The following is a 24,858-nucleotide window of genomic DNA, read 5'->3' on the forward strand; positions in this document are numbered from 1 at the left end:
CAACCTTCATGAAGATTTATATTTCTAATTCCAGCTATATTTAGAGAAATAATCGAAGATAAATTGGTAATATAGATGACAGACAGTGTTATGGATGCAACACAAGTTTACTTCCAAATATATGCCCAGAAAAAAAGTGCAACTGAATTAAAACAGACTTTAGAGCCTATGTAGCTTTAAATTTCTAAGTCATAAAAATTTTCCCTTAAGCCATATCTTTCTAATCTTCATCAGCACCCACATGCTTCTCCATAAGCTTACCCATTGAATTCTTGGGCAGAATTAATTTTAAAACATTTTTTGATATGGAGATAACTTTTGACTTCTCAGATGTCTACTCATAAGCTTAAACTTCTCATCTTAAACCATCTTTCTGCTAGCCTTTCACTTTTTCAATGGTGGCTACTATTTTCCTACTAATTATCTTGATTAAAGTTCCCTGTTTCTCAAACATCCCTCTCATGACCTCTAGTTAAAAAATTTAAAACAGATTTGTTGACTTCTATTAAATGTAGATAATTAAATAAAATAGTTATTTAAATAATTTTCTATAGAAAGCTAGTGATTTTCATTTGTTACACTTGACAGTGAAATTAATCCAAGGGTATATGCTATAGCTTGCAAACTAGAAGTTCTCTGCTCAGAGTAGTCAAAAACTCTTATTTGGAAAAACTTTTCTAAAAGGAAAATCTCCATTGACTGATGACAACAGAGATGCCTCAAAGTGAACATAGACAATCCTCTGGTTTCTGGAGAGCATAGTTTTTCCCATAATCATGAACTTCGGAAAACTTGATTTAAAGTCAGCAAGTCCCTCTGCTTAGACATCATGAGGCCCCAAAGTGACCCTAAGCATTGCAAATATCCAACTGAGATGGAAGGAGCTAAATGGGAACACTGAAGGTTTTGCAGAATCTCAGAAGGGAGCATCCAGAATTCTCCAGAAAAAAAATAACAGTGAGGGTCATGGGCTTGGTATCTTCCAAGCACCTCACCACTCCCAGAGGAAGGGTGTTGCTCTGCCAGGAAGCAGGGCTGTGATGTTAGACCAAGGCTCAGTCGCTGAAGCAGTGATCTCCAAGAAATGAAGAGCCAGCGTAGGGATTCCTTCCAGAGGACATTAATAATGAGCAAGGCAATTCATAGAGAAACACAGTGACATTAAAGCTCCAAGGATAGGGTGGCACAGAGCTTCTCAAGCTTAGAAGTCAGAATGCCCCATTGAGCTCTCAGAGCAGCAGCCACCACAGGCCTGTCAACTGTGGTTGCAAACTGCAGGCTTTGTCCATGTGAACCTCCTTGACATGTTCTGGGCTCCAGAGCCAAGGACTACCTCTCTTCACCTTATCCTTCTGTCCTCAGAGCCCAATTTAACTGGCCTGGCCAGTTAGGGCTCTTCACACCTGGTGATTTGAGTGTTGAGAATGTGACATTTGATGGGATAAAGACCATCCAATGGTAGAGGCATGATGAGGAGAGCAAGGCTGCATTATATGTGGCATTTGGGGCAGCCAGGTCCTCTGATGCCCTCTGGATGCCTTCTACTGAGCAATTTAAGAGACCTCCCAGCTGTCTCTACTGGACTAAAGGCTCAAAAGAAAGAGATGGCAACAGGAAGCAAGTTTAGTTCTATGTAATCTGATGTCTTAAGCTTTGTCCCTTATAAACACAACTCTCTCTTTACCACATATCACACATGTGGTCTGCTGCCTCTGCCTTATGGGGGAGGGTTGCACAAAATGTCAGAAGAAGAGAGAAGCAGGAGGCCCCTCTAGGGCCAGCATGGGAGGAGAAGGGTTCTAGGGTTCTCCATTTGCTGTCAAGCCCCTTCCTCCCCACATGGCACCCCCTTGAGTGAGCTGGAGCATCAGACTTCTCAGAGAGTGGTCCACTACCTCACATCCAAACTTGGATCCAGATTTTGTCAGAAAACCTGAGGTCCCACTGGTGCTACTAAAACTTTCAAGGATGAATTGCATAGCTGGTCATGGACAAACCTTATGGAGTATTACAGTGGCCAGGCTTGCAGTGTCCTCCCTTGGGGCCATGGGAACGGACACAGATGGGGGATATTTTGGGAGTCAAAAGAGAGGAGTTTCTGTGTTTGATGATCAGGGGACTGAGCAGAGTGGGGACTAGGTATTTGACATGAGGAGACAGTGTCAGATTCCAGCCTGCAGGGTAGCAAGGAGCCAAAAGAAGGCCCCCTGCCCAAACAAGAGGGCAGCCATAGGGAGGTGCCTCAGGGTAGCATTGCCAGAGGCCAAGAGGGCCATTGGTGCAGCCCTGAAGCCTGCAGGGGTCTTATCCTGGGGCTCCACTTTGCCTCCCGATGACTCCAAACAGGGCCCCCGAGGCGTAGGGATGATTTCTGGAATCCAACCTGTTGTGTTTTCCACTACTTCCTGCAGGAGAAGGGAAAAATGGGCAAAAATAGAAGCCTCCCCACCTTGTTTCCTTTTCTTGGACCTTACTTAGTTATACCAGTCCTTGCAGCCTCACAGACTAACTGGGAGACTCCAATCCCACCCCCAAACCCAGAGCTTCATAAGCCCAACTTTCTTTGTCATCAGCCTCTTCTTCCTTGACCTAGTGTTCCTATCATTGTCATTCACTTCCCTCATTCTTCTCTAATTCTGGCTTCTCCCAGTACCACCCCATATCCCTCCATCCTTAACCCTAAGATGCTCACGTCAATGGTCTTTATTAACACGGTTTGCTGGGCCTCCTTGCAGGCTTTCTCAGCCTTCTTAATGTTCTCCAGGGTCCACTCAACATTGTTCATGGCCATCATGCCCTCCATGGAACTGCATGGACAAGGGCAGGGTGGGGACAGACAATAGTTTAGGGTCAACTTAAAGCCTTGACAAAAGGTGTATGAAATATCCTCACTTTTGTGAGTGCCAGTTTCATGTCAGCATAAACTGTAAGGAGTGTCTTATAAATCAACTAGAGGCCCAGTGCACGAAATTGTGCATAGGTGGGGTCCAGCCAGCCGCCCTGATCAGAGCAATCGGGCCAGACTGGCTGGGGGAAGGGGATGCAGGAGGTTGGCCGGCCAGCCCTGCCCCCTGTTCAAACTCCTGGCCAAGGGAACAATTTGCGTAAGAGCCTATTATTATATAGGATGAAATAATAATAAGTTTGGCAGGAGTAGAATTATCATTAGGACTCAGAGAAAAGAATTTTTAAGAGTGAAAAAGAGAAACATCTAATTCTTTAAAGAAGTGGTTCTTAATCTGAGAACTATGAAGTCTGAGGATGTTGGAGTAACTTCAGGGAACCTGTAAATGCCCTAAAATTATGTGTGAAATGGGGTGTGTCTGCACAGATGTACATTCTTGGAAAGGAGTCTCAGAGAGAACCCTTACCTCCAACTAATGAAGGACCTCTACCTGAAAGTAAACACAGTCTGACTGAATCTGGTAGTGCATGAGAAAAAGGCAGACTGAGAATTTGTACATAAGTGATCTTACTTCTAGAGGTCACATTTGAGGATTTTATGGTCCAGGATGACTCACTCTGATGCCTCCTCCCCCAGCTCATGGGCCACATAGATGATGTCAGGGTACCCCATGCAGCTGGAGATGTTGTTTCGGGGATAGTAGAAGAGGAAGACGAGGCACATCTCATTAATGGTGCTGGGACCCCCCTGGAAAAGAAGAGGGAGACAGATGGAGAGACAAAGATACAAATGCATGCAGAGAGAACAAGGCAGGCAGAAATGGTATAGGTAGCCATTCTACCAATGAAGCTGTTTTCCTTTCTCCTTAACCTCCAGCTAACTCACTGATCCTTACCACTCCTCACCACACCTCTTCCTTCCACCTTCTCTATTTCCAGTTGGTAGACAGTTATGCATGTCATTTCCAAAGAAATTTCTCACTTATCTTCCCATTCCTCTATATTTCCATGGCCACTTTCTTGGTTTGAGAAGATAAGACAAAATATTGAATTTTTTAAAAAGTCACTCTCTCAGGAGCTTCTCCAGAATTCCCCATCGGTACACATCTAATTCAGGACCCACTCAAATATGTCACATGTTCTCATCACTGCAGGGAGACCTTATGGTTTTCCCTATGAATTTCCCTAGTACATTATCTCCATTCTACTCTAATGATGCATATCACTTTCTACCTTGTATTAGAATCATTTTAAGAGCAGCGTTTTCTTCCTCAGCAGCAAGCAACTCCTTTTGAATCTGACAAGCATGGAACCATTCCGTACACACAATATGGATGGGATTCCTTGTGACCATAATAACAATAGCTGACTCTAATTGAGCATCTGTTACAAGTCAGACAGTGACCTAGATGCTTTACATGTATTAATCAACTCTCATAACACTTATGCAATGGATAATATTGTTGATTCTTTTATACATTAGAAAACTGTGACACAAAGAACTTGAATAACTTGTCTACAGTTAGAAAGCTACTAATGATTGTGTTGGCATTCAAAGCCAGGCAATGAGGCTTCAAGTCCATGCGTTTGTCATGGTGACTATGTGGGGAGAGAGCTACTTACAAAAGTCAAGGAGTCTCGGTCCAGTGTCTGGTAGTGACACTCTATTAGCAATTCGTCTCCCTAGAGTGAAACACAGAGGCCAAAAGTAAGACATAGAGAGACTGGATCTATCTTAGAACTACCCGGCTAACACTAATGAGCCCTGAGCCTGTCTGTCCCTGACACCAGCCATGCCTCCCCCAGGGTCCCACCGGCTTGATCTCCACTCGATGAGGTAAATCTCGAGTCTCCTGCAGATTGAAGTCATAGGTGTCATCTTTACAGATTGTTCGGAGCTGTGTTCCATTTCTGGAGGGAGAGAAAGAGAGGAGACAGGAATAAGGTGAGGAAGATGAAGTGGGGAGGGTGTCTATCAATAAAGAAGCTGTGTGGGGTGTCACTCTGTGGGTCTAGATTGTTCATAAAACAAGAAAGCTCCTCTTTCCACAGTCTTCCTCAAGGCGTCTCTGCTCTGTGGATAATTCTGGTTCCTCCTTACTCCTAAACGTATCCTGAAGAATAAATAACTTTCTAAGATTTATTCCCACATGCACAAGGGAAAGCTTCAAATCCATGCCTTCTTCCCTTACCTGTACTGCACAGCCTGCAGAGCCCGCCCAGCGAGATGGGTATGGAGCAGGTAGCCATATACCTGTATGTCAGGCACCGGGGCCCCATTCATCTGTGACAGGGAGGAGAGGCAGCTGGTTAGTTAAGAACTCTCATCTTGCCCTGCCCCTTGATTTTCCACCCTTACTATTTGACACCTTCTCTCAAAACTGACATTAACCCCTTTAGTTTTTACCTGGACCAAATCCCTGCCCCACTCCCCCTGTCCCCAAAGCCCTGACTCCTTGCATCCCTTGCATAATCCCAGTTAGTGATTTTCCTGAGCACCAGGCTGTAGTCATTGTCCAAGTGTCGGGTGCAGGCTGTATGTGCTGTGGATCAGACCAGATCTGTGATGGGGAACCTCCCAGCCTCACCTCTTCAAACTTCTCTGTCTTACACAGTCCGTAGGACATGAAGGACTCAGCACCCGGGGGGATGAAGTGGATGGGGAACGTGAGAAAGCCCAGCTGGAGGACTCCCATGTCGTATTTGCGCAGGTGTGCCGTGTAGTACATTCGAATCCCCGAGGTGTCGTGCACACCTGGTGCAGAAAGGCAAACCACAGAAGGCAGGAGAGGAGTTCACAGCGTGGGGAGAAAGAGGCCCAGGAAAGCTGTTAGCAAAAGGAGCCAGCACACATCCCAAGACACCTTTCCAATTCCTAGAGGCATCAGACAGCTTGCCCAGCTTTTCTTCCATAAATGCTCAGATGCTCACCAGGAAGGTTGTGAAAATTGCTGTAATGAATCTCCAGTCGGATCCACTGGGGGTCCAAGGGGGTCCCAATAGAGACGCCCACATCATCTGGAAACTGGTAACTCTGTTGAATGAAGGGAATTGGCAGCAAGAAAGACTGGAGCTGGGTGCAGGCTGGGAGCTAGGTGCAGGGACCCATCCCAGACCGCCCTGTCTCCCAGCCTTCATCAGCTCAGCAATCCCAGTTTCAAACAGCATGCACCCCTTAGCCACCTATCTCCTCATCACAGGACTCACTGTGCCCCCGACAGCCCAGCCCACGATGACCTGGGAGCATAGGGAGAAGGCGGGGTCAGCCCCATAGCAGTCGCTGATGCCCGTGGGCAGAGCACTGGCATTGCCACAGGCGTACACAAGGATGTGATGCACCATCGTCTCATTGTGGTAGACCAGCTTGGGCTCAAACTGATAGGAGGGGAGGAGGGCAAAGCATAGTCATGACCCTCTATGTCAAGTCCTATTCCCCACGTTGCCCTTCCCCAAATAAAACTGCACCCATTCCCTGCTTCTCTTCTTCTTTCTCTTCCATTTCTTCTGTTTTTTTCCTTCCCTAACCTGTAATTTCCCCCTCAACTCTGACTCCTCTCTTGCCTTCACCCTTTTAAAGTCTCTCCCTGAGAGCACAGCATGCTAATGCCCATGATTTCAGCCTTTCCCTTACTAACTTCATTAGTCTGAGATATCTGAACATGAAACCACTTCTTGTTGGAGTCTCTCTCTAAAGAAAATACAGTTTCCACACTTTTGCCACTTACTATAAGATCATACTTTTATTTATTTAATCAAAATTGGAACTATCCAAATGTGGAATCAGGTGACCAAGTTTGTATTCCCTCTAGCCCTTCACCATGCCCCTCCCAGCCAACACCTCCTCCTGGGCTAAGAGCACAATTCTGGGGCCAGGGTGGGGGCTTACATTTTGTTCTTTGCAAAGTTATGAATTCATGAATTTCATCAAAATCTCAGATGCATTGTGGGGCTGGAGTGAAACAGTGCTGGGAGCTATAGTTCTGGGCTCAGGAAATCATGAAACTACCATGTCCACCAAAACTAGCTTGGCCCCATGTTAGCCCCACTGCTTTCCTTCTGCTTCCTTCCTCCTAGCAGTCATCTGATTGACACCACCCCCTACCAATCCACTGAGCTGCTCAACTGCCTTGACAGTGTCCTATCCTCTGGTTCACCATACCTTGTAGATGTGATGCTTCTTACTGACGATGGGGAGAGGGAGGAAGGTGCAGGCATATGTGGTGTCATCCTCTGGGATAAGGAACTGGAGAGAGACACACAGAGGCTAGGCTGGGGTGGGAGTGAGGCTCACAGAGAGTCAAGGAAAGGGACAGACCAGGGAAGACTGTCCACTTTAGGTCAGTATGGTCATCCTTCAGGGACTGAGAGAAGCCAGAGAAACTTCAATTCTAGGAATATACTGAGTATTGGGTATAAGAGGAGGGTGTGGATTGACTGGGAAGATGGGAAGGGGGCTGGAGGAGGCTGGGTGTGATGGAGAAATCTTACATCAGTGATCTCCAAGTCATGGATGATTGTGTCCTCAGGTACATCAAGATCATCTGGGTGGACTATTTGTAGCAGGAAGATGGACTTGACAAAAGTACGCTCCGGGTCCAGCTTCAGCATGTCATCCAGGCCATAGGCAGCCAGCACCCTCACCGTGTCGCTCTGGGGGAATCATGGGCATTGAGATGCTACACCCATGAGCAGCACTTTGCACACACCCAAGGACCAACACAAACCACTTGCTCATGTCTACATAGTGGGATGGAAAGAGCTTCAGGTTCAGGGGTGAGAGCTAGTCAGGTCTTAGTTCTGCCTCTGAGGCCAACTTGCTGGAAACGTTGAGCAAGGCACATCCCCTCTCTTATTCCCTCTCTATGCCTGTGTCCACATATGGTAAATGACACCCTAAAGTTCAGTGGTATTGGACAGGGTACTTCACAAGAGGAAGGCTGGGGAGGGCAGGGTGGGGGTGGGGGCTGAATCAGTGGGAAGTCATTCCATAGAAGGCTGGTAGATTTTAAGAGTAGGGATAATTGAAATGGAGATAGAAGTCCTAGGAACTGTGACTAGCTCCCTGAAATGCATGGACATTCCAGCATAGGGGTGACTACACCTCCCCAGAAGAAAAAGCAGTCTGTGCTCAAATACTTTTCTCCCCTCCTTAATTTACCATAATGTCTTTGTCATGAGGGTCACAGGAGCGGAAGGGCCTGGAGAAAAGCATGGTGGTATAGACACCATCTTCTGTTAGACCCAGCAGCTTAGCATCCTGACTTCCGTCCTCCTCCAGGGTGTCTTCATCCACCAGGTGCTGATCCTGGGGTCCAGTGAAGGTCAAAGGTAAGAACCAGGAGTCCCAAGAACAGCCAGTATCCCTTTAGCTCCCCTAAGATACTAGTTTAACAGAACTGAGGGCTTCTTTATTATGTACTTTGCTCCTAGGACAGACATGGCATCAAGGGTGGAACCTTGGGGCAGAGGGTTGGACGTCTGATGGGAGTTTCACCACCTTGCTTGACTTCAGTTTCAAATCTTACATCCATTGATCCTAATATTCCTGTATCTCTAACCCTTGAAATCTCACTTACTCTCTGAACTCTCTATGTTATTCATCCTGTTCTGTGGCTCTTAACATTGACACTTCCCTATATCAGTGCAGGAGATGGGTGAGCCGCTTCTTTGTCTGTAAAATGGGATAATAATCATCCACCTCATAGTGATGCTGTGAGGTTTAACATGCAAAGAATTTGGAGCAATGCCTGGTTACTCAAAAGTACATAACAATTTTAAGCTAAAAATGCTTCTGTGGCTGTTGTAATTAGACTATTTCGTGCTGTGGTGTACCTGACGGAGCTGGAAGGAAATTGAGGAGGAAGACTGTCTCAAACAGCTGTGACTCTCCCCCGTGACCTGCATTAAGTGGGCTATTAGCAGGCATGTGGGACAGGACTCTCTCAGTCCAGTGGTCCATTCCTTAGCACCTAGGGACATGGAATCCGGAAGACTTAGACTGAATCTCTCCAATGGCCATTTCTGCAGGGAGAGGTCAGCAGCCAGCTGGTGGTCTGGGCATGTGCCAGCATGTTTGGAAATTGTGGATCCTTCCTGGACTCAAAGCCATCACGAACCCCAGCAAGAGACCAGCATCCTTGGAAGAAAATCACCCTCCAACTTACCGAGAAATAGACATTGCCATCAGGCAAGACTCCTCCAACAACCAGATCGGCTCCCACGAAGGTGTAGCCATTTGTGACTCCCAAGCCCACCCAGCCAGCTGTTTGGACCTGGAGCTCAAAAGTGATCACCTCAGCCTCAAGGTCAAAGTCCCAGCGCAGGAAAATGATATTGGAAGGATCTAGGAACCTGGAATAACATAATCGAGAGGTGGGACCAAGGTGGTTGCCTTGGGAGGGGGCTGCCAGAACCATAAGTAGAAGGAGCCTGAAGAGAAGGTCACAGGCCATGGCTCTTGGGATCTGGAGCATCTCTGCTGCAGGTGAACACTCAATAAGTATGGACTTATATGTGCTTCCCCTGCTCTAGGCACCATGCCATAGGGGAGGGACAGACTGGGGTTCTTCTGATCTGATCATCCCCTGGGCTCAGAGTGGTGCCACTTACATAACCCTGGAGGGATGAGGTGTCCAGAGAGGGTGCAGAGCAGATTGCTCTTGCCCTGGACTGGGGACTTATTGTGAAATTCTCAGGAGTAAATCTTTTAGCCTCTTCCACCCAACCCCATGCCAGTGTCCTGCCAATGGGGACCTTACAGAATCAAGGGAGTGTTAGTTCCTCTCCTCTTTTCTTTTCTCCTCTCCTCTCCTCCCTCCCCTTTTCTCTCCCCATCCCTGGATCCTTGGATGTCCTTACTGAGCACTCTGTCCTCTGGCAAATGTCCCCCCCCCCCCCCAGTTTTCATGGGCATTTTCTATATATAGAAACGGGCATGAGCAGAGGTGTGGTGGGAATGCCTTTGAACCTGCCTCCCAGTCCAGCAGGAAGGAGAGAAGTTGTTGGGAGGGGGTTAGGGGAAGGCTATGATTTCTATCTCCTGTGGGAGTCTTTTGCTGCTAATACCAGGAAGGACATGTGGAGGTGAAGGAGCCATAATCAGCTTTCAGGTGGGCGAGTCTGGGCAGCTTTGAGTTTTTGCACATTCCTGGGGAGGGGCAAGGAGGAGGAGGGGGAGGTGAGGGGAAGCAGAGGGAGAGAAAGCGGATAAACGTGAACTTGCCTCTGAGAGGCTTTGTGCTTTATCTTTCCTCCCAGGAAACCTACAGGGACTTCCACAGGATGCTTGGTCCAGCATCCCCACTGGTATTGTGCAAATAATAAACGGCCAGAAAAAAATGTTAGACTATTAGAACACAAGAGTAAAAAGTGATATTAGATCCACTAAATTTCCCAAAATTCCAATCCACTAAATTTTTAGATGAGGAAACAGAAACACCAAGGGTAACATGAATAATGTATGTGCCTGGTCACTGTCCAGGCAGAGCTACCAGGACACGGGGCCCTGCCTGCAGGCCAGGGCTCTCTTCAGCTGTCCCTTCAGTCACAGACACCCACAGGGCACCACCCCGCACCGTACATTTCCACCTGGCTCGTCCTGGATGGAGTTGGTGTCACCACTGACTGCTTCTTTGGGAGGGGACCAAATTCTCACCCTAACTCCACAGTTCCTTCTTCCCAGGGTTGGACACAGGTGATCTGGAGCAGGAAACCACCTCATTGACCTCTTCACCTCCAGTGTCCTTCCCCCATTAGGCTCTTCCCCACAGGAATGCAGTTCAAATGAAGATGGACAGGAGCTGGAACACCTGTTTATGTCTTCATTCAGAGCTTGCATATTCTTCTTCTCCTCCCTCCTAGGAGGGCAACCATAACCCCCAACTGGGAGCATGGGAGAAGGTAGGCACCTAGGCAGCCATCTAGAAGAAAGAGGCTTACCTTGGCCCAGGTTGGGAGCCAGGCCAAAATCAGAGGAGGAGCTTGGGGAGGCAATGACCTTGAGGAACAGGAATTCAGGGAGGAGATAACAGGAGTATCTGAGACACCACTGATCCCAATCACATTTGGGGATTAAGGCAATGGGAGGGGATGGCAGGGAGACAGGACAGCCAGCTCAGTAAACTGAGATGTGCCCAGAATCCCTTATCCTGCAATCTGTCCAGCCCGGCCTCAGCGCTGGCCTCAGGAGGAGGTAGAGTCATGGGAAAGAGCTGAAGTCAGCCATTGCAAGGCAGGAAATCTGTGTCAGGGCACCTTCTGGCTTCCCATGGGGCCTTTCTTTCCCTTTCCTCCTTTGTTCCCCAGTTACACTTTCCTCCCAGCCCCCTTTCCTTTTACCATCTAATCCCCAGAGAGACTTTCTCCATAGAGAGTTAAGAATTAAATGTACGAAAAAAAAAAAAAAAAGAATTAAATGTACGTGTCTTGCTGGGGTGAGGACACCTCTCTTGTGCATTTTACTGGTATTCAGGATATGTGATTTGGGTACTGCTTCCTGGAGCTTCATCTCTCCCCATCTCTGGGGTAACGAGGTGGGAACCGGTAATGGAACAAAAAGCAAAAGTGAATCAGCACATGAGTATTTAGAAAGTAGTGCAATTGACATTTTGTGCACAATTAGATTTGAAATAGGGTGATGCAAAAAAAAAAAAAATCAATGGAGTCACTTTATACACAAAATTGTACTAGTATAATGAAAATCTATTTTTCTTAAGTCGAGAGAAACACAATTTCAAAGTTAGTGAGACAAGTGAATTATAAATTGTATTATGCTGCCACCAAATGGATCCTTTGTCAAAATCATGGGAACCCTATTGTATGTATTACAACTTCTGAAGAGTAAAAAAAAAAAAAAAAAAAAAAAAAAATTAGTGACTCTGGGAGGTGCAAACCCCCAGGTGCCAGCCGCTGCAGGGCCCTAACGTGGGGGACTTTCCAGGGACATAGGTCTGCAGACTTGCCCTGCTCTAGTTCCCTCCATCATTTATCGACACCCACTTAGAACATTAACTAGAATATTGTGCAGTTTCAAGTCTTGAAATAGTGAGGTTCGACTGCTAAACCCCTCTGCTTGTCCATACTGTTGTCTGTAAAATGCTGAGGTTGGAGAGATGGTAGATATGGGGCCTTATTTTAAATCTAATTTGCCAGATCATTGGTTTCTAAACTTTCTAAAAAATGAGGCCTCTTAATGCTAAAAAGTTAGGAGAACTTGTGATTTTAATCTCTGTTGATTAAGTGATAGATTAGAGAAAGATAAAAGCTACTATTAATTCTATCATATTTTAATTGAATTTGAAATTTGCCATTGCATAGAAGTCCACTGTACAAAGTGCTTACTCTGTGCCAACCTTTACTCTGAATTTTCCATATTCTAATCCATTTATCCCTATGAAATAACTTTCATTATTATTTCCATTTTACAGGTGGAGAAACTGAGGCCCCAAATCACACTGTTAGGTAATGGCAGCACTATGAATCATTGGGAAAACATAATTAAAGACAAAAATCTCCTCCCAATTCAGAAAATCTCGTCACAAAGGCAGAAGAAAGAGAAAACACTTTTATTATTGAATAAGCATTAAATCAGAAGGTGACACATCCCAGGCCTTTCTTTCAGAGATCGCCAAGACAAAGAAATCTTAGCCTTTTATATAGGCCAGCACAAACCATTACATACATGTTCCCAAGACAAGCAATGACTGGCCCTCAAATGAGAGGACTTGACAGGACCCTTTGCTAATCTGAGTTCATCCTAGAATCCCTTGGTAACCAGGATGTCCCTCTGTGTTTGCTAATTGCTTTTATGCAAAGAAAAAATAAACCTGGCATATCTTTACTACAGTTATTTGCAGCTTCGAGTGAGATGTCTGCTCTAAATTGAGTTTAGGCTCATTCTCCTTGATGGTTATATTTTAAAGAGATGCTTGCAGGTCCTTGAGAAAGGCATCTCTGGGTCTTGATCCTGGCAAGAATTGCTTAGCTTTTAAAAAGATTTACATATATTTCAAAGAGACAGAGGAAGAACTTACAAGTTTTCTAAAGTAAATGCTCTCAGAAAATGGAGATGAGGGAAGTCTCTTTCGTTACTTTTAACCGGGAGAATTAAGCTCTGATGTTGAGTTTGTATTCCCCCTTACAGAGGGAAACACAGGTAACTGGAGATGAGGTTCTGGTGTCTAAGGCCCAGGGTGGCCTTGCAGCAGCCTCTGCCCATATATGGGGGAGGAGGGAAGTCCTTGTTTAATCTCCAAGGTCCTTTGGTTGCACTGAGGTATTTTAATTCCTTGAAAGATCTGAGGCACAGTTCAGAAGCACCGTTTTAGGACACTCTGGGACACAGGAGGGGGTTCAGGGCCAGTGAGTGAAGACCCCCAGTGACCGTGGGGACGTGTGCATGCATGTGTGGGAGTGCGGGTTGGCGCCAGATGTAGGAAACGCTCTCCAGTTTGAGGTTTGAGCTTCAGTGAGAAGATAAGAAAGACATTGTGTTTCCTGGAAAAGCCACTCCCTTTTGAGTTTCAGGCCCAGAGAGTGTCAGCTTCTCTTTGCCACCTTACAGGCCAGGGTCCTGTGCTCCTGCCTGGCTGGCCCTGTCCCACCGCCCCCTGACCTGCTGCCCTGTCAGAGAGGACCCCAGGGGCCAGGGAATGGCATCACTTTCCCTTCTGTGGGGCTGGGTGCTCATGGCTGCCCTGAGCACAGGTCAGATACCAGGAGGAGAGAGCCACTCACTGGGTTGATGGAGGGAAAGAGAGCTGGGTCACTGGGGCACCAGGAGGCACAGAAAGTTTTGCTCCTCCATCCCAGCCTTGCCTAGATACCCCCAGGCATAGCCTCTTGCCCTGAGAAAGTATCCTTTCTGTGCCCAGATGTCTCCTATCAATACCGCTCATGGGACCTCCTCTTCAGGATCTGCCTGTCCTAGTTATTTCTGGGGTGACCTTCACCCCTAGGAGCTCCAGCCTGTCCTGTCTGTGTATTTCAGGTGCCAATGCGAGCTTGGTGGAGCAAAGGCCCAGGTGGGCCCTGGTACGTCCGGGACAGTCTGAAACCCTGAGCTGCTTCCTGAGGGATGTCCAGTACCCCTGGATGAGCTGGTACCAACAGGATCTCCAGGGGCAACTCCAGGTGCTGGCCAGTCTGCGGTTTTCTGGGGACAAGGATGACGTATCCCTTCCTGGAGCGAATTACCAGGTCACACGGGTCAATGACAAGGAGCTGAGGCTGCAGGTGGCCAATGTGACCCAGGGCAGAACTCTGTACTGCACCTGCAGCAAAGACACAGTGAGAAACCCTCGTTGGACAGATGAATAAAAACAACCCTCAGTTCCCACCCACGGCCCCAAGCTCCCCCTCCTCTGCCCGAGAGCACCTCAAACCTGCTTGTCCCGCCTCAGATCCTCCCTTCTGGCCTCTTTACTGCAGGTGAACGCTGGCTGCGTAGCACAGCGATGGACCACAGGTCTGGACCACATGCAGACCGTGGCTTTGCCGCCTGTGAGCTGCGGGGATGACTGCATCTCCCTGAAAGGCAGTTTCTGTGTCTGTAAAGTACAGAGAGCAACTCCACTCAGCTCAGAGGGCCCCTGCGAGGACGAAGCGTAGGACACAGGTAGACAGGAAGCTCTAATTAGCATTAGCTCCAGCCCACAGAAAAACACATTGCATTTTATTACCAGTCTCAAGGCTCACAAGGGTGCTCGACAAAGACCTGGAGGATTTTGGGAGCTCAGAAAAGGGGAGGATGAATGTATCCATCTGTGGACCTGCCACTCACACCCCTGGAATAAGTAAACACCCACTTTCCAATTAGTTCCCCATTCTCAGTGCACACCACCACCTCAGCTCCTCACACCCCAATCTCAGCTTGATCATTTTTAAAAGTGAGATCCTAGAGAGGACCGCGATCTGGACTCCACCGTGGAGGGCTTACCCAATACTCACCTTTTAAAAAGCCATGGCTGAGAGCCCGGTCTGCACCTGGAGTCAGAGCAGGGCAGGGCTAGGAGGCCAGACCCCAGCAAACATCCCAGAACCACCGCTGGGAGGTGCATTATGGGAGAGGCCAGGTCCCGAGGCCTCTGCAAAGACGGGAGGCAGGCTGGGCTGTAGTAGCTGAGCCGCTCTGCTTCTAGTTCGGAGCTGCTGCGTCCCGAGTGAACAGGTAGCAGGTGGGGTGCAGGTGGGAGCGAGTGAAGAGAAGGCATGTCAAAGGTACCTCAGTCTCTAAAGGAGTGAGTGGTTGTGGTGCTCTGGGGCTGCCAGGCACCCTTTCCTCAGCACTTGTATAGAGAGAGGAGTTTTTTCCATCAGGGGGCGCCATCGGCCCACAGTTCTCCGAGCTCTGCACAGACAGGGGTCCTGTGATCAGTCACAGGTGTTGGTCCTCTCTCAGCCTCCTCTCAGGTGTGTGGTGAAAACCTGCTCGGCTCTAGAGGAAGGCAGTAACGGGAGGAGGTCTAGAGCCGAGCGCAGGGCCCGGTCCAGAGTCATAGAGACATTGTGATACCTGTGTCCTCTCAGTCCTCCAGGAAGGGTACCCTGTTTGAGAACAGGGTCACTGGGAGGTCCTTGGCCACCAAGACGCTATTAAATGCAGAGCAGATGGCAGGCCCTGGGCAACCAGCTTTTAAAGGTAAGTTAAGGCCCTCTGCTGGTAGCTCTTGAAACAACTGCATCCGAGCGCCTTTGGCTGGAGTGATGGAAGCACGCATTGATCTGATGGCTTCCCCTTTACCTCAGTCCCTGAGACCTACCCGGAGATTTCCCAGATGCAGTTCCACTCACTTGTACCATAAACTGAGGTTAATACCATTGGCTAGGGCTAGGCCCTTGGTTCCATGGTACTTAAACTAGCCCTCCTAGACTGATGGATGCTAGGGGTTCAAACAATACTTTTTGTTGTTTTACTAACATACCTTTTAATGATTAAAATTTAATTCATTGTTTATCATTTGTTTTTGCTTTGTGATCCAATCAGAGAATGTTTGTTTTTTAAATTTTTTATATATTTTTTTCAATTGGAATTGACATGTAATATTATATTTAACAAACAATACTTGCTTTGTGATTGAGTGGATTATGTTATTCCCTCAGTGAACTGAAAAGACTTCACCTCGTTTACACATGGTTCTGTTTAATATATTGCTACCAACCGCATGTGTACTTTTGTGATATTAAAACCTCTCAGAGGGATGCCCTGAAGAAAATAAGAGAACAGAAATCTTCTCAGGAGACAGAAATTTAATCAACATTATCTAGTTGTTCTCTTTCTTGAGGTCAAATGTATATGCATTCCTTGGGAGTGGCAGGTGCTCGGAAGGCACATGGTGGAGGAAATGCTTGGGAAAGGATTATGTAGTATGGATTTCCAGGGTCAGCTTGAGCAGGAGGATAATTGTATCCAATGGGAAATCTCCCCAGAATGCTCTCACTTGCAAAGACTTTCATAATCAGATTGACAAGCTGGTCTGCTCTCAAATTCTGTCTCATTCTTCCAAGTGTGTTTCTTAATTGCTTTATAAACAAAGGGAACAATGGAACCGTAAGGGACATATGCAGGGACTTCTTGCCAGGCTCACCTGGTTACCACCACTGCTGAAGACCCCATTGGCCAGTGTCAGCGACCAACCTCAGCCCTGATCTCTTACTGTACTCCAGGTATCCCGCCAGCCAGGTGGTTGTAGGTGGGCCCCTTGCATTATGCTCTTTGTTCACACTGAAAATGACATATTCTAGATTTGGATTTTCTTTCCCTTGTCATCATCACTCCCAGCCCCACCATTCTTGAATAGTATATGTATCCCACAAAAAAAGGAATATATTTTTCAACTGAGGAAGTCACCTTACAATGATAATGATCATACAGCAAGTTGATGCCCATGGAATTTAGTGCCCTTAACATATGCTTCATCATCTAGAATAATCTGAACTTATAAGACATCAGTATGACCTATTGAAATCTTAGCACTATTTCAAGCTGGGAGAAATCTCCATTTGCCTGCAAAAACCATCTATTTCTACCAAAGCTAAAATTTCAGTTAATAACTTATACAAGGGTGAAGCTCTCACAATTGCACTTAATAATCCATATACAAAATGTTGCTTTTCAACAAGCTAGGCTTCACTGCTACAGAGGTTTTAGATAGTTAGAGAGGACAAGATTTACTGATGTAACTTCTTATGTCATAAGCCCCAATCAGCCTTTGTGTTAACCTTTCATGGCTCAAGTCCATATGCAGAGTCCTGCAGAATGAAGAATCAGAATCTATGCCTGGTGTTGAGAGGTGGATGGACAAGGAGAAACAAAGTGCAGTACCTCCCAGAGCCCCCCTCCTTAAACCCTTTCCTCTGATCTGTACTTCTATTTAGCTCACTTCTTGTCAGACTTCCTTTTCTGGCATATGTAAGTTGCACATGATTAATTCAGTGTAAGTAGTAGGCATTTTGTCACCCCAAATGGCTACAGTGGCTTTTTTTCTACAATAGGTCAATTGTTAGAGAGAACACCATCCCCTTTGCATAAACTTTAACTGTCTAAGGGGAACTGAGTTTGCCATCTTCATTGAAAGGGGAAGTAGAAGGGTTGCTGCATATAATCACAGTACAGGTATGTACAAGTCACCTCTGTTGGATAGAAATGAGACAGGTATGCAGGATGGAACCCAAGGAGTCTATTTAGATTTGCTTGTGAGGCTGGACATGGCTACAGGCTGTGTCAAATGGTCCAGAATTCCTGCTGAGGGAGCTCAGTTGTTTCGGATTGTATTTTCAATCCAGGGTATGTAGTTAAAGATTCTGGTATAGATGCCAACATCAGCTCTCAAAACACATCCATCAGTAAAAGTGAGGATTCCTTCAAGTATCCCATTGCAGACTGCTGGGGCAGCTGTGACTTCCTGCCAGGAAAAAGGAAACTGGGTTATCTTTCTGGCAAAAGGCACGGGAACAAAATGGGAACAGGAAGGTATTGAGAGTAGCTTACCTTGCAGGGCCGCCTTCTTCCTGGCACAATGCCCAAGCACAGCATACTTTTTGTGATGTCATAGCTTTTATAGGCATTGCGGCAATTAGTCTTGGAGATAACAGAGATGTTCACATTCTGCAATGAGTCAGGGTCCTTGGCTATAGGAAAGAGAGAAGTAAGACGTCCTCAGATATGAAACCTTCTCTTATTTCCCTCCTCTTCAACATATTTCCTCTTCTCCCAGCAGAAGGAAAGAGAGGCCAAATACTGAGAGAAATCAAAACTGAGGCAGCTAGGACAACAGGAAAGTATCGGATTAACTATTTCTCATGGTACAACTGTCTATCTCCTTACAAAATAGAATAAACTCCTGGAAGTTGATTTCTGCAATGAAATGAAACAAATTACTTTAAAATTTTTCTGGAAAATTAAAGCTTTAAAGAGTGTCCTGTGAAATTAAGTTTTATTTATTTATTTAGCTTTCATATTTTTTATTTGTCCCATATTTTACATTTATCATTGACTCCTTTTTAATTTATTAAAATATATTTGACTTGCAATGTTGTGCACATTTAAGGTGTACATGTTGATTTGATACAGTTATGTAGTGTAATATGATTGCCATTGCATCAAGAGTTAGACTCAGTATCACGTCACGTAATTATAATTTTTTTTTGTGGTGGGAATAATTAAGATCTAGTCTCTTAGCAAGTTGGGTTATAATACAGTATTGTTGTTTATAGTCATTTCCAGGACTTGTTTATCTACTAATTGCAACTTTGTACCCTTAAACTATATGTCTATTTTGAGCTTAAAGGAATTTAGAGAGCTCTATGCTTAGTTTTTCATTTGTCAGATAAAAAAAATCCAATATATGTTCACAAAATTAACTCAAAAAGTGATTTTCTTAAACCCATAACATGAGAACTTAAAAGTGTGTCTTAAAAGAACTTAAAAGTGGGTCTCTTGATTTCTAATTCAAGTTATTTCTTTTATATCAATGCTTCACAAATACTATGGACTGTGCAGACTCATGACAAAGTTTTTATGGGGCTATTTTCAGTGCAGCAAAACGAGATAAACAAGAACAAAATAATATTAATATTTATGTTAGGTATTCTTACCAAGGAGTTTTCATTGGGAAAAGTAGTTTATTTTGACATTTTGTTTTTCTAATGGGATTGTGTTTATTTGAATTCCTTTATTTGGAAATGGTATATTCATTCTTGAAAAGAAAATGTTTGAGGTTTTTTGTTTTATTTTCCAGTCCAGCAATAATGGCATGGCTCAGCATTTCTTCTGGGAATGCATTTTTTAAAAATTTAAAGAACATTTTTAATTTCAGTTGACAATAAATATTATTTTGTATTAGCTTCAAGGTATACAGAATATTTACATAAATGGGGAAGAATTTTTAAAAAATGCTTACTTCACTACTTCACGAGCCAGATAAAAATAAACCGCACTGTTTTTTGTAAGTCACTGCTCTTTGGCAACCAGAATGAATCAGACCTACTGCTCACCACATGGACATTTGCCTATTTCCAAAACTCAAATTGACTCTCAAAGGACAAAGAATTTCTATTTGTCTAGAGAACATTATAATAAGTGAAATAAGCTAGACACAGAAATCCAAATACTGTATGATCTTCCCTAAGTGTGGAATCTAAACCAGCTGAACTCATGGAAACAGACTAGAATGGCAGTTGCTGAGGCTCGAGGTGGGGCATATGGAGGTATGTTGACCAAAGGGTGTAAACTTTCAGTTATAAGATGAAGAAGTTCTGGGGATTTAATGCACAGCATGGTGACTGTAGTATATATTATATTTTTGTGTATTTGAAATTGTCTAAGAGCATAGATATTAAATGCTCTCAACACACACACACACACACAGAGAGAGAGAGAGAGAGAGAGAGAGAGAGAGAGAGAGAGAGTAAATAAATATATGAGGTGATGCATAGTAGCTTGATTGGGGCATCACTTCACAATGTACATATATATCAAAACATGGTATTATATACCTTCAATATATGAGGTGTTTATCTGTCAATTATACCTTAATAAAGCTGGGGAAATAAGAATTTCTACTTTTTAATATATTCAAGAAAATGTAGCCCAAAGTGTGAAGGTATTGACTGAAGAACAGTTAAAAAAGGCTGCAGTGATGGCAGGATTACTAGGATAAGTGTATAGCCACCTCTTGCTTCTAGAAAAAAAAAAAAAAACCAAAAAACTAGCAGTGGGCCGATGAAAGTAATCTGACAGGCTTGTTAAAAATGACTCTCCTTCCATACTATGGTGTCTAGTGTCTGATGAATATTAAACATACTCAAGTTACTCATGAGTAAAATTCAATCAATAGTTTTTCCTAAGGGACAATATCATAGTTCTATTTTCCCTATACTTAATCAGTTTCCCCCCTTCCCCAGTATTCACTACCTTGGTTCATAGCTATGAACAGTTGATAGAATTTACATGAAAATTTTGGAATGGGATAGGCAGTAGACTGGCACAAAACTTAGACAAGAGAAAGCTGTATTAACATACTCAAAGTTGTGTGTGTGTGTTTTTTTTAATGGAATCTGAAAAATGTGACATAGAAGAAAGTTAAGTTAGAACACGTAGTTCGGTGGCTTCAAATTACATATAGAGACTTTTACTGATAAAATCATGAGTCACTTTTTAATTTGCTGAATACATGAGAGAATGTTCAGAATATCACCAGTTCAAAATGTTTCAGAAATATTTTTCTTAAACTTTTCATTATTTATGTCTATCACAATCTTGCATAAGGAAGGTCTGCCTGATTAAGCAAAATATCATGTATGCACCTTATGTTTAATACATAAGTATTATTTCATGATATTTAAAGATAATTTTCTTGATTGCCTGGAATAGGTTAAAACATCTAATACAGGTTGTGCCACATTTTAGAGTTAAGAAAATTGAGGGTCCATGGGAAAGTGGCCCATTATCACACAGCAAAATAGGACCAGAATACAAATGTCTTCTTTCTACCAACACCACTTCTATTTTATATGAAAGCAAAGATGATAGAAAGATACAGTGGAGGAAAAGGCTTGAAGGACTCCCTAAGTGAAGTATCGGGAGAGGGTAAAGGAGACAAAACAGAGGAATAAAGAGTTTAAAAGAAAGAACTGGGAAAATCATAGAAGCCAAGAGTAGAGAAGAGATAGAAGCATGTCTGATCCTGAGAGATGATCTTAGGGTCACTCACAGATGTCACATGTGTTGTAAGCCCAGGTGGAGACCATGCACATGGTGTTTTCGCTGGGAGGTTCTTTGGGCAAGCTGACCAGTTTCACGTAGTCATTGACTTCAATGTATCTTTCCAACTTGATCAACATTAGGTTATTCTCAATAGAAGTGATTGAGAAGTACGGATGATTAATCATCTTCGAATAGCCAACCACTTGTACATCTTGTTCAGTGAGGCTTGATGGGTTTGTAACCCCCAATACCACTTTAAGATTCCTGGAACAATATGGGTGTTCTTGAGAGGACTTAACAGAGATGGCTTATCCATCCTTCTGGCCCTTTATTAGCTCCTCCCCACAGACTTATTTCTCTATTACTGAACATCCCCAGAAGGCCTCCCTAAATCCCATTTAATTAATCAGACCCAGGCAGGGTCCTGTTTCCAACCTGAGCATCCCAAGAATAGAGGGTCATTGGGGGCTTATTACTCACAGTAAGTTGCAGCTTGAAGCTGTAATCACCCACAGGGGGTGGATCAGGACTCCAGTGCAGGGCAAGTAATCAGATTTCAAATAGACCAAATAGGGGGGAGTGATGTCATGTATGTAATCTGGGTCATAGGCCAAAGCACCTGGAAAAGAGAAGCATAGACAGGAAATTCTAAGATTTTTTTCAGAGATCACTTGAAAAAACAAAGGAAAATTCCTTAATAGACCCAAATTTCCCTATCCTTCTCTCCAGTATCTTCAACTGTAAGCTGAATTTGTAATCTGGCTTACTTTGTTGTAGAATATTAAGAAAACTAGAGGCCTGGTGCACGAAATTTGTGCAGGGGGAGGGGGGATGTCCCTCAGCCCGGCCTGCACCCTCTTACAATCTGGGACCCCTTGGGTAGGGTTCCTAGGCCTGGCTGGTGATCAGGGCCTATCGGGGCTTTCTTTCCCCCAGCTGCCGGCTTCCAGCAGCTGGTCCCACCACTGCCACTGTTTGCCATTTGTATGGTGCTGCCCCCTCCCCATCCCCTGCTACCAATTGCCTCCCACTGCAGGCAACAGGCGTGGGGTGCAATTGCTTGGCTCTGTGGGGTGATCGCTGGCTGGTCCCGCACACCTGCCACAACGTTGTTGGCCAGTGGCCTGGGCCTCCCTCTGTGGGGCAATCATGGGGTGATGGCAGCCCCCCCCCCAACCAATCACATAGCACCCGCCTTGGCTGGCCTGGCACCAGCGCGTGTCATAGTGTGATCGTCTGGAAGATCATCTGGACAGTCGTTCTGCTGTTCGGTCGTTCAGTCGATTTGCATATTATGCTTTTATTATTATAGATGATAGAAACATATTTATTTCAAAAGATAAAAGGTGTTTTCCCTTTCAGTCATCAGTACGTATTGTTCCAATGAAAACACAGGCTTTCTCAAACACTTTCCACAATTTAGTGGACATATGTTAAATTAACGCTTAAAGAACTTCACTATTTTTATCCGTTTTAGAATGCTTTAACCAATCTCATCCCGTCCTCCCAACAGCAATGTAAGGAAAAATGATATGAGCCATTTAAAGAACAGACCAAATACTAACAGAGTCTAAGGAGGGGAAATCACCCATTCATTCAAAAAGAAAACCAGGCTGTTCGAAGTGCTTGGGCTATATAGTGAAAAATACAGAGAAATATCTCTGCTCTTATACATTCTAATGAGTGGAGACATTCAGTAATAACAAACATAATACACAATAAATGAGACAGTATGTTAGATGGTGATTAGTGTTTTGGAACAAAAGTAGAACAAGGAAAGAGGGGAAGGAAGTAGCAGGTGTGTGTGTGTGTGTGTGTGTGTGTGTGTGTGTGTGTGTGTGTGTGTGTTGGAGGCACTGTGCAGTATTACATCAGTAGTCAGGGTAAATCTATGGACATGAGGGATGAACAGTAAAATGAAGCTTGGGGAGGGAGATAATCAGATATTTGGGGAACAGGATTCAGGCAGAGGAAACAGCTGGAGAAGAGTCCTAATGCCTGTTTAAGGAGCAACAACAGAGGCCAATGTGGCTGGCATGGTGAGTGAGGGGGACAAGAGCAGGAAACAAGAGAGGACAAAGAAGTGACGCGGAGCTTTATAGGATGTGGACTTGTCTCTGAGTGAAATGGGATGTGTGATGTGTGATGAATGAGTGATGATAGTTTCCTTATGGAGAAGTGTTGAGTGTAGGAGTATAAAGCAGAGAGGCCTATTAGGAGAATCATCTAATGATCCAAGCAAGAGATGGTGGCTTGGCCCATGGTGAGCAGTGGAGGTGATAAGATATTATTGGTGAGCAGTGGAGATGATAAGATATTATTGGATTCAGATTTGTTTAGAAGATGTAGTCAATAAAATTTTCCAAACAGATTGAATGTGGCATGTGAGAGAAAGAGGATTTATGATTACCTCCAGGGTTTTTGCCTGAATATTGGAACCATGCCTCGACAAGACCTCATACCAAAACCAATCCTGTTCTAGACAGGTTCAGGGTCAGCTCTCACTGTTTCTTAGGAGCAGTTCTGGTATTGGCGTTCCAATGTCCATGCCTCCCCCAAAAGCATGTAACAGTCAACCTGAGGTGAGGCAGACAGGCGATGTCACAGGAGGAAACCTGGTGGGGATGGTGGCAGCAGTGAGGGAGAGGGAATCAAGCCTACACTTGTAGTGTGAAATGTTGTTCCTATCTTTATCCACTTTTCATGCTCCCCCAGGACTTAATATTTGGTAAGTAAAGAAAAGGTGCCAACACTCACGAGGAAGATTCAAGATCCCCCAGAAGAGGATAAACTTCATAATGATGTCAAAAATCTTTTCAGAGGATGAAGTTCAACTCAGAGTCTCTGGAAAAGATGAAGAGAAGAGAGAGAGTAAAGGACTAAATAAGATAAGGCAAGAGAGGGTTGGGAAAAATTATCATCTTAATTCTTTCAATGGCAGGATTCAGTTCCAGAAGAAGTGCTTATCAGTCAGAGTAAGTGGTGGTATCAAGTGTCAGAGGAGAAGAACAGAGAACAGGTGTAGAGAATAGATCAGCGTTTTGTTCTCCATCATATTAAAAAGTACCTAATCTGAGAGATGTTGAAGCTTACAGTGTGTCCATAGCCTCCTCTCTGGTCCTTCCTTTGTCAAACTCTGAAATCATATCCCTCTCTGAACTACATGCAGGATCCTGGACCCACCCATCTATGTGATGCTAGCCCCTGTTTGTGTGCCGTTGACATTCATCTCCAGTGGCTATAACCCAGCACTCTGTGCTGGCCTCAACCCCCCTGCCTGACGTTAAATACCTCCGCAGGTATATCAGCCCTTTCCTTCACGTCACTACTCACCCGTTTATTTATTCAACCAGCCAGCCCACAATTTATATTATGCGTCTGACTTGTGCTAGGCTCTGTGCTTCCTGTTGAATTTGCCTAAATGTGAAGACACTTTCTGCCTTCAAAGAGCTTTTCGGCTAGTGGAATGATAGGGACATTAAAAGGCAATTACAAAACAATGTATTCAGAGCTAAAAATCTACTATACCACTGTCTAGGTGGGAAAATTTGCAAAACACCTATCTGTTAAATCATTCATGTCAAATGTATAAGCAAATCTTAAAACTCAACAATAAGGAAACAAACAGCCCGATTAAAAAGGGGGTCAAATATTTGAACAAACACCTTACCAAATGTCTGCTCAGGCTGCCATAACAAAATACCACAGACTGTGTGACTTGAGCAACAGACCTTTATTTTCTCACAGCTTTG

At 44.7% G+C, this 24,858-nt stretch overlaps 2 protein-coding genes across 2 annotated transcripts; both read right to left on the reverse strand.

Annotated features, from left to right (window-relative positions):
* Positions 1–2,162: 2,162 nt before the first annotated feature.
* On the reverse strand, positions 2,163–9,377 carry LOC308527347 (putative DBH-like monooxygenase protein 2; the record flags this gene model as incomplete). Its single annotated transcript, XM_081102658.1, has 13 exons — positions 2,163–2,405; positions 2,693–2,807; positions 3,522–3,652; positions 4,528–4,587; positions 4,719–4,815; positions 5,097–5,188; positions 5,493–5,659; positions 5,836–5,938; positions 6,112–6,279; positions 7,064–7,147; positions 7,393–7,554; positions 8,063–8,209; positions 9,069–9,377. 13 exons carry the CDS (start codon positions 9,375–9,377, stop codon positions 2,163–2,165), a joined length of 1,878 nt encoding a protein of 625 aa, XP_080958784.1.
* An 8,277-nt stretch (positions 9,378–17,654) lies between these two features.
* On the reverse strand, positions 17,655–23,903 carry LOC308527348 (putative inactive serine protease 58; the record flags this gene model as incomplete). The annotated part of the gene is made up of 5 exons (XM_081102659.1): positions 17,655–17,804; positions 17,891–18,030; positions 21,114–21,370; positions 21,587–21,725; positions 23,864–23,903. The coding sequence occupies 5 exons, from the start codon at positions 23,901–23,903 to the stop codon at positions 17,655–17,657; spliced, it is 726 nt and encodes a 241-aa protein (XP_080958785.1).
* Between the last annotated feature and the right edge of the window lie 955 nt (positions 23,904–24,858).

This window comes from Myotis nattereri (genome assembly GCF_964212035.1).
Source record: "Myotis nattereri genome assembly, chromosome: 11".
NCBI classification, from domain to species: domain Eukaryota; kingdom Metazoa; phylum Chordata; class Mammalia; order Chiroptera; family Vespertilionidae; genus Myotis; species Myotis nattereri.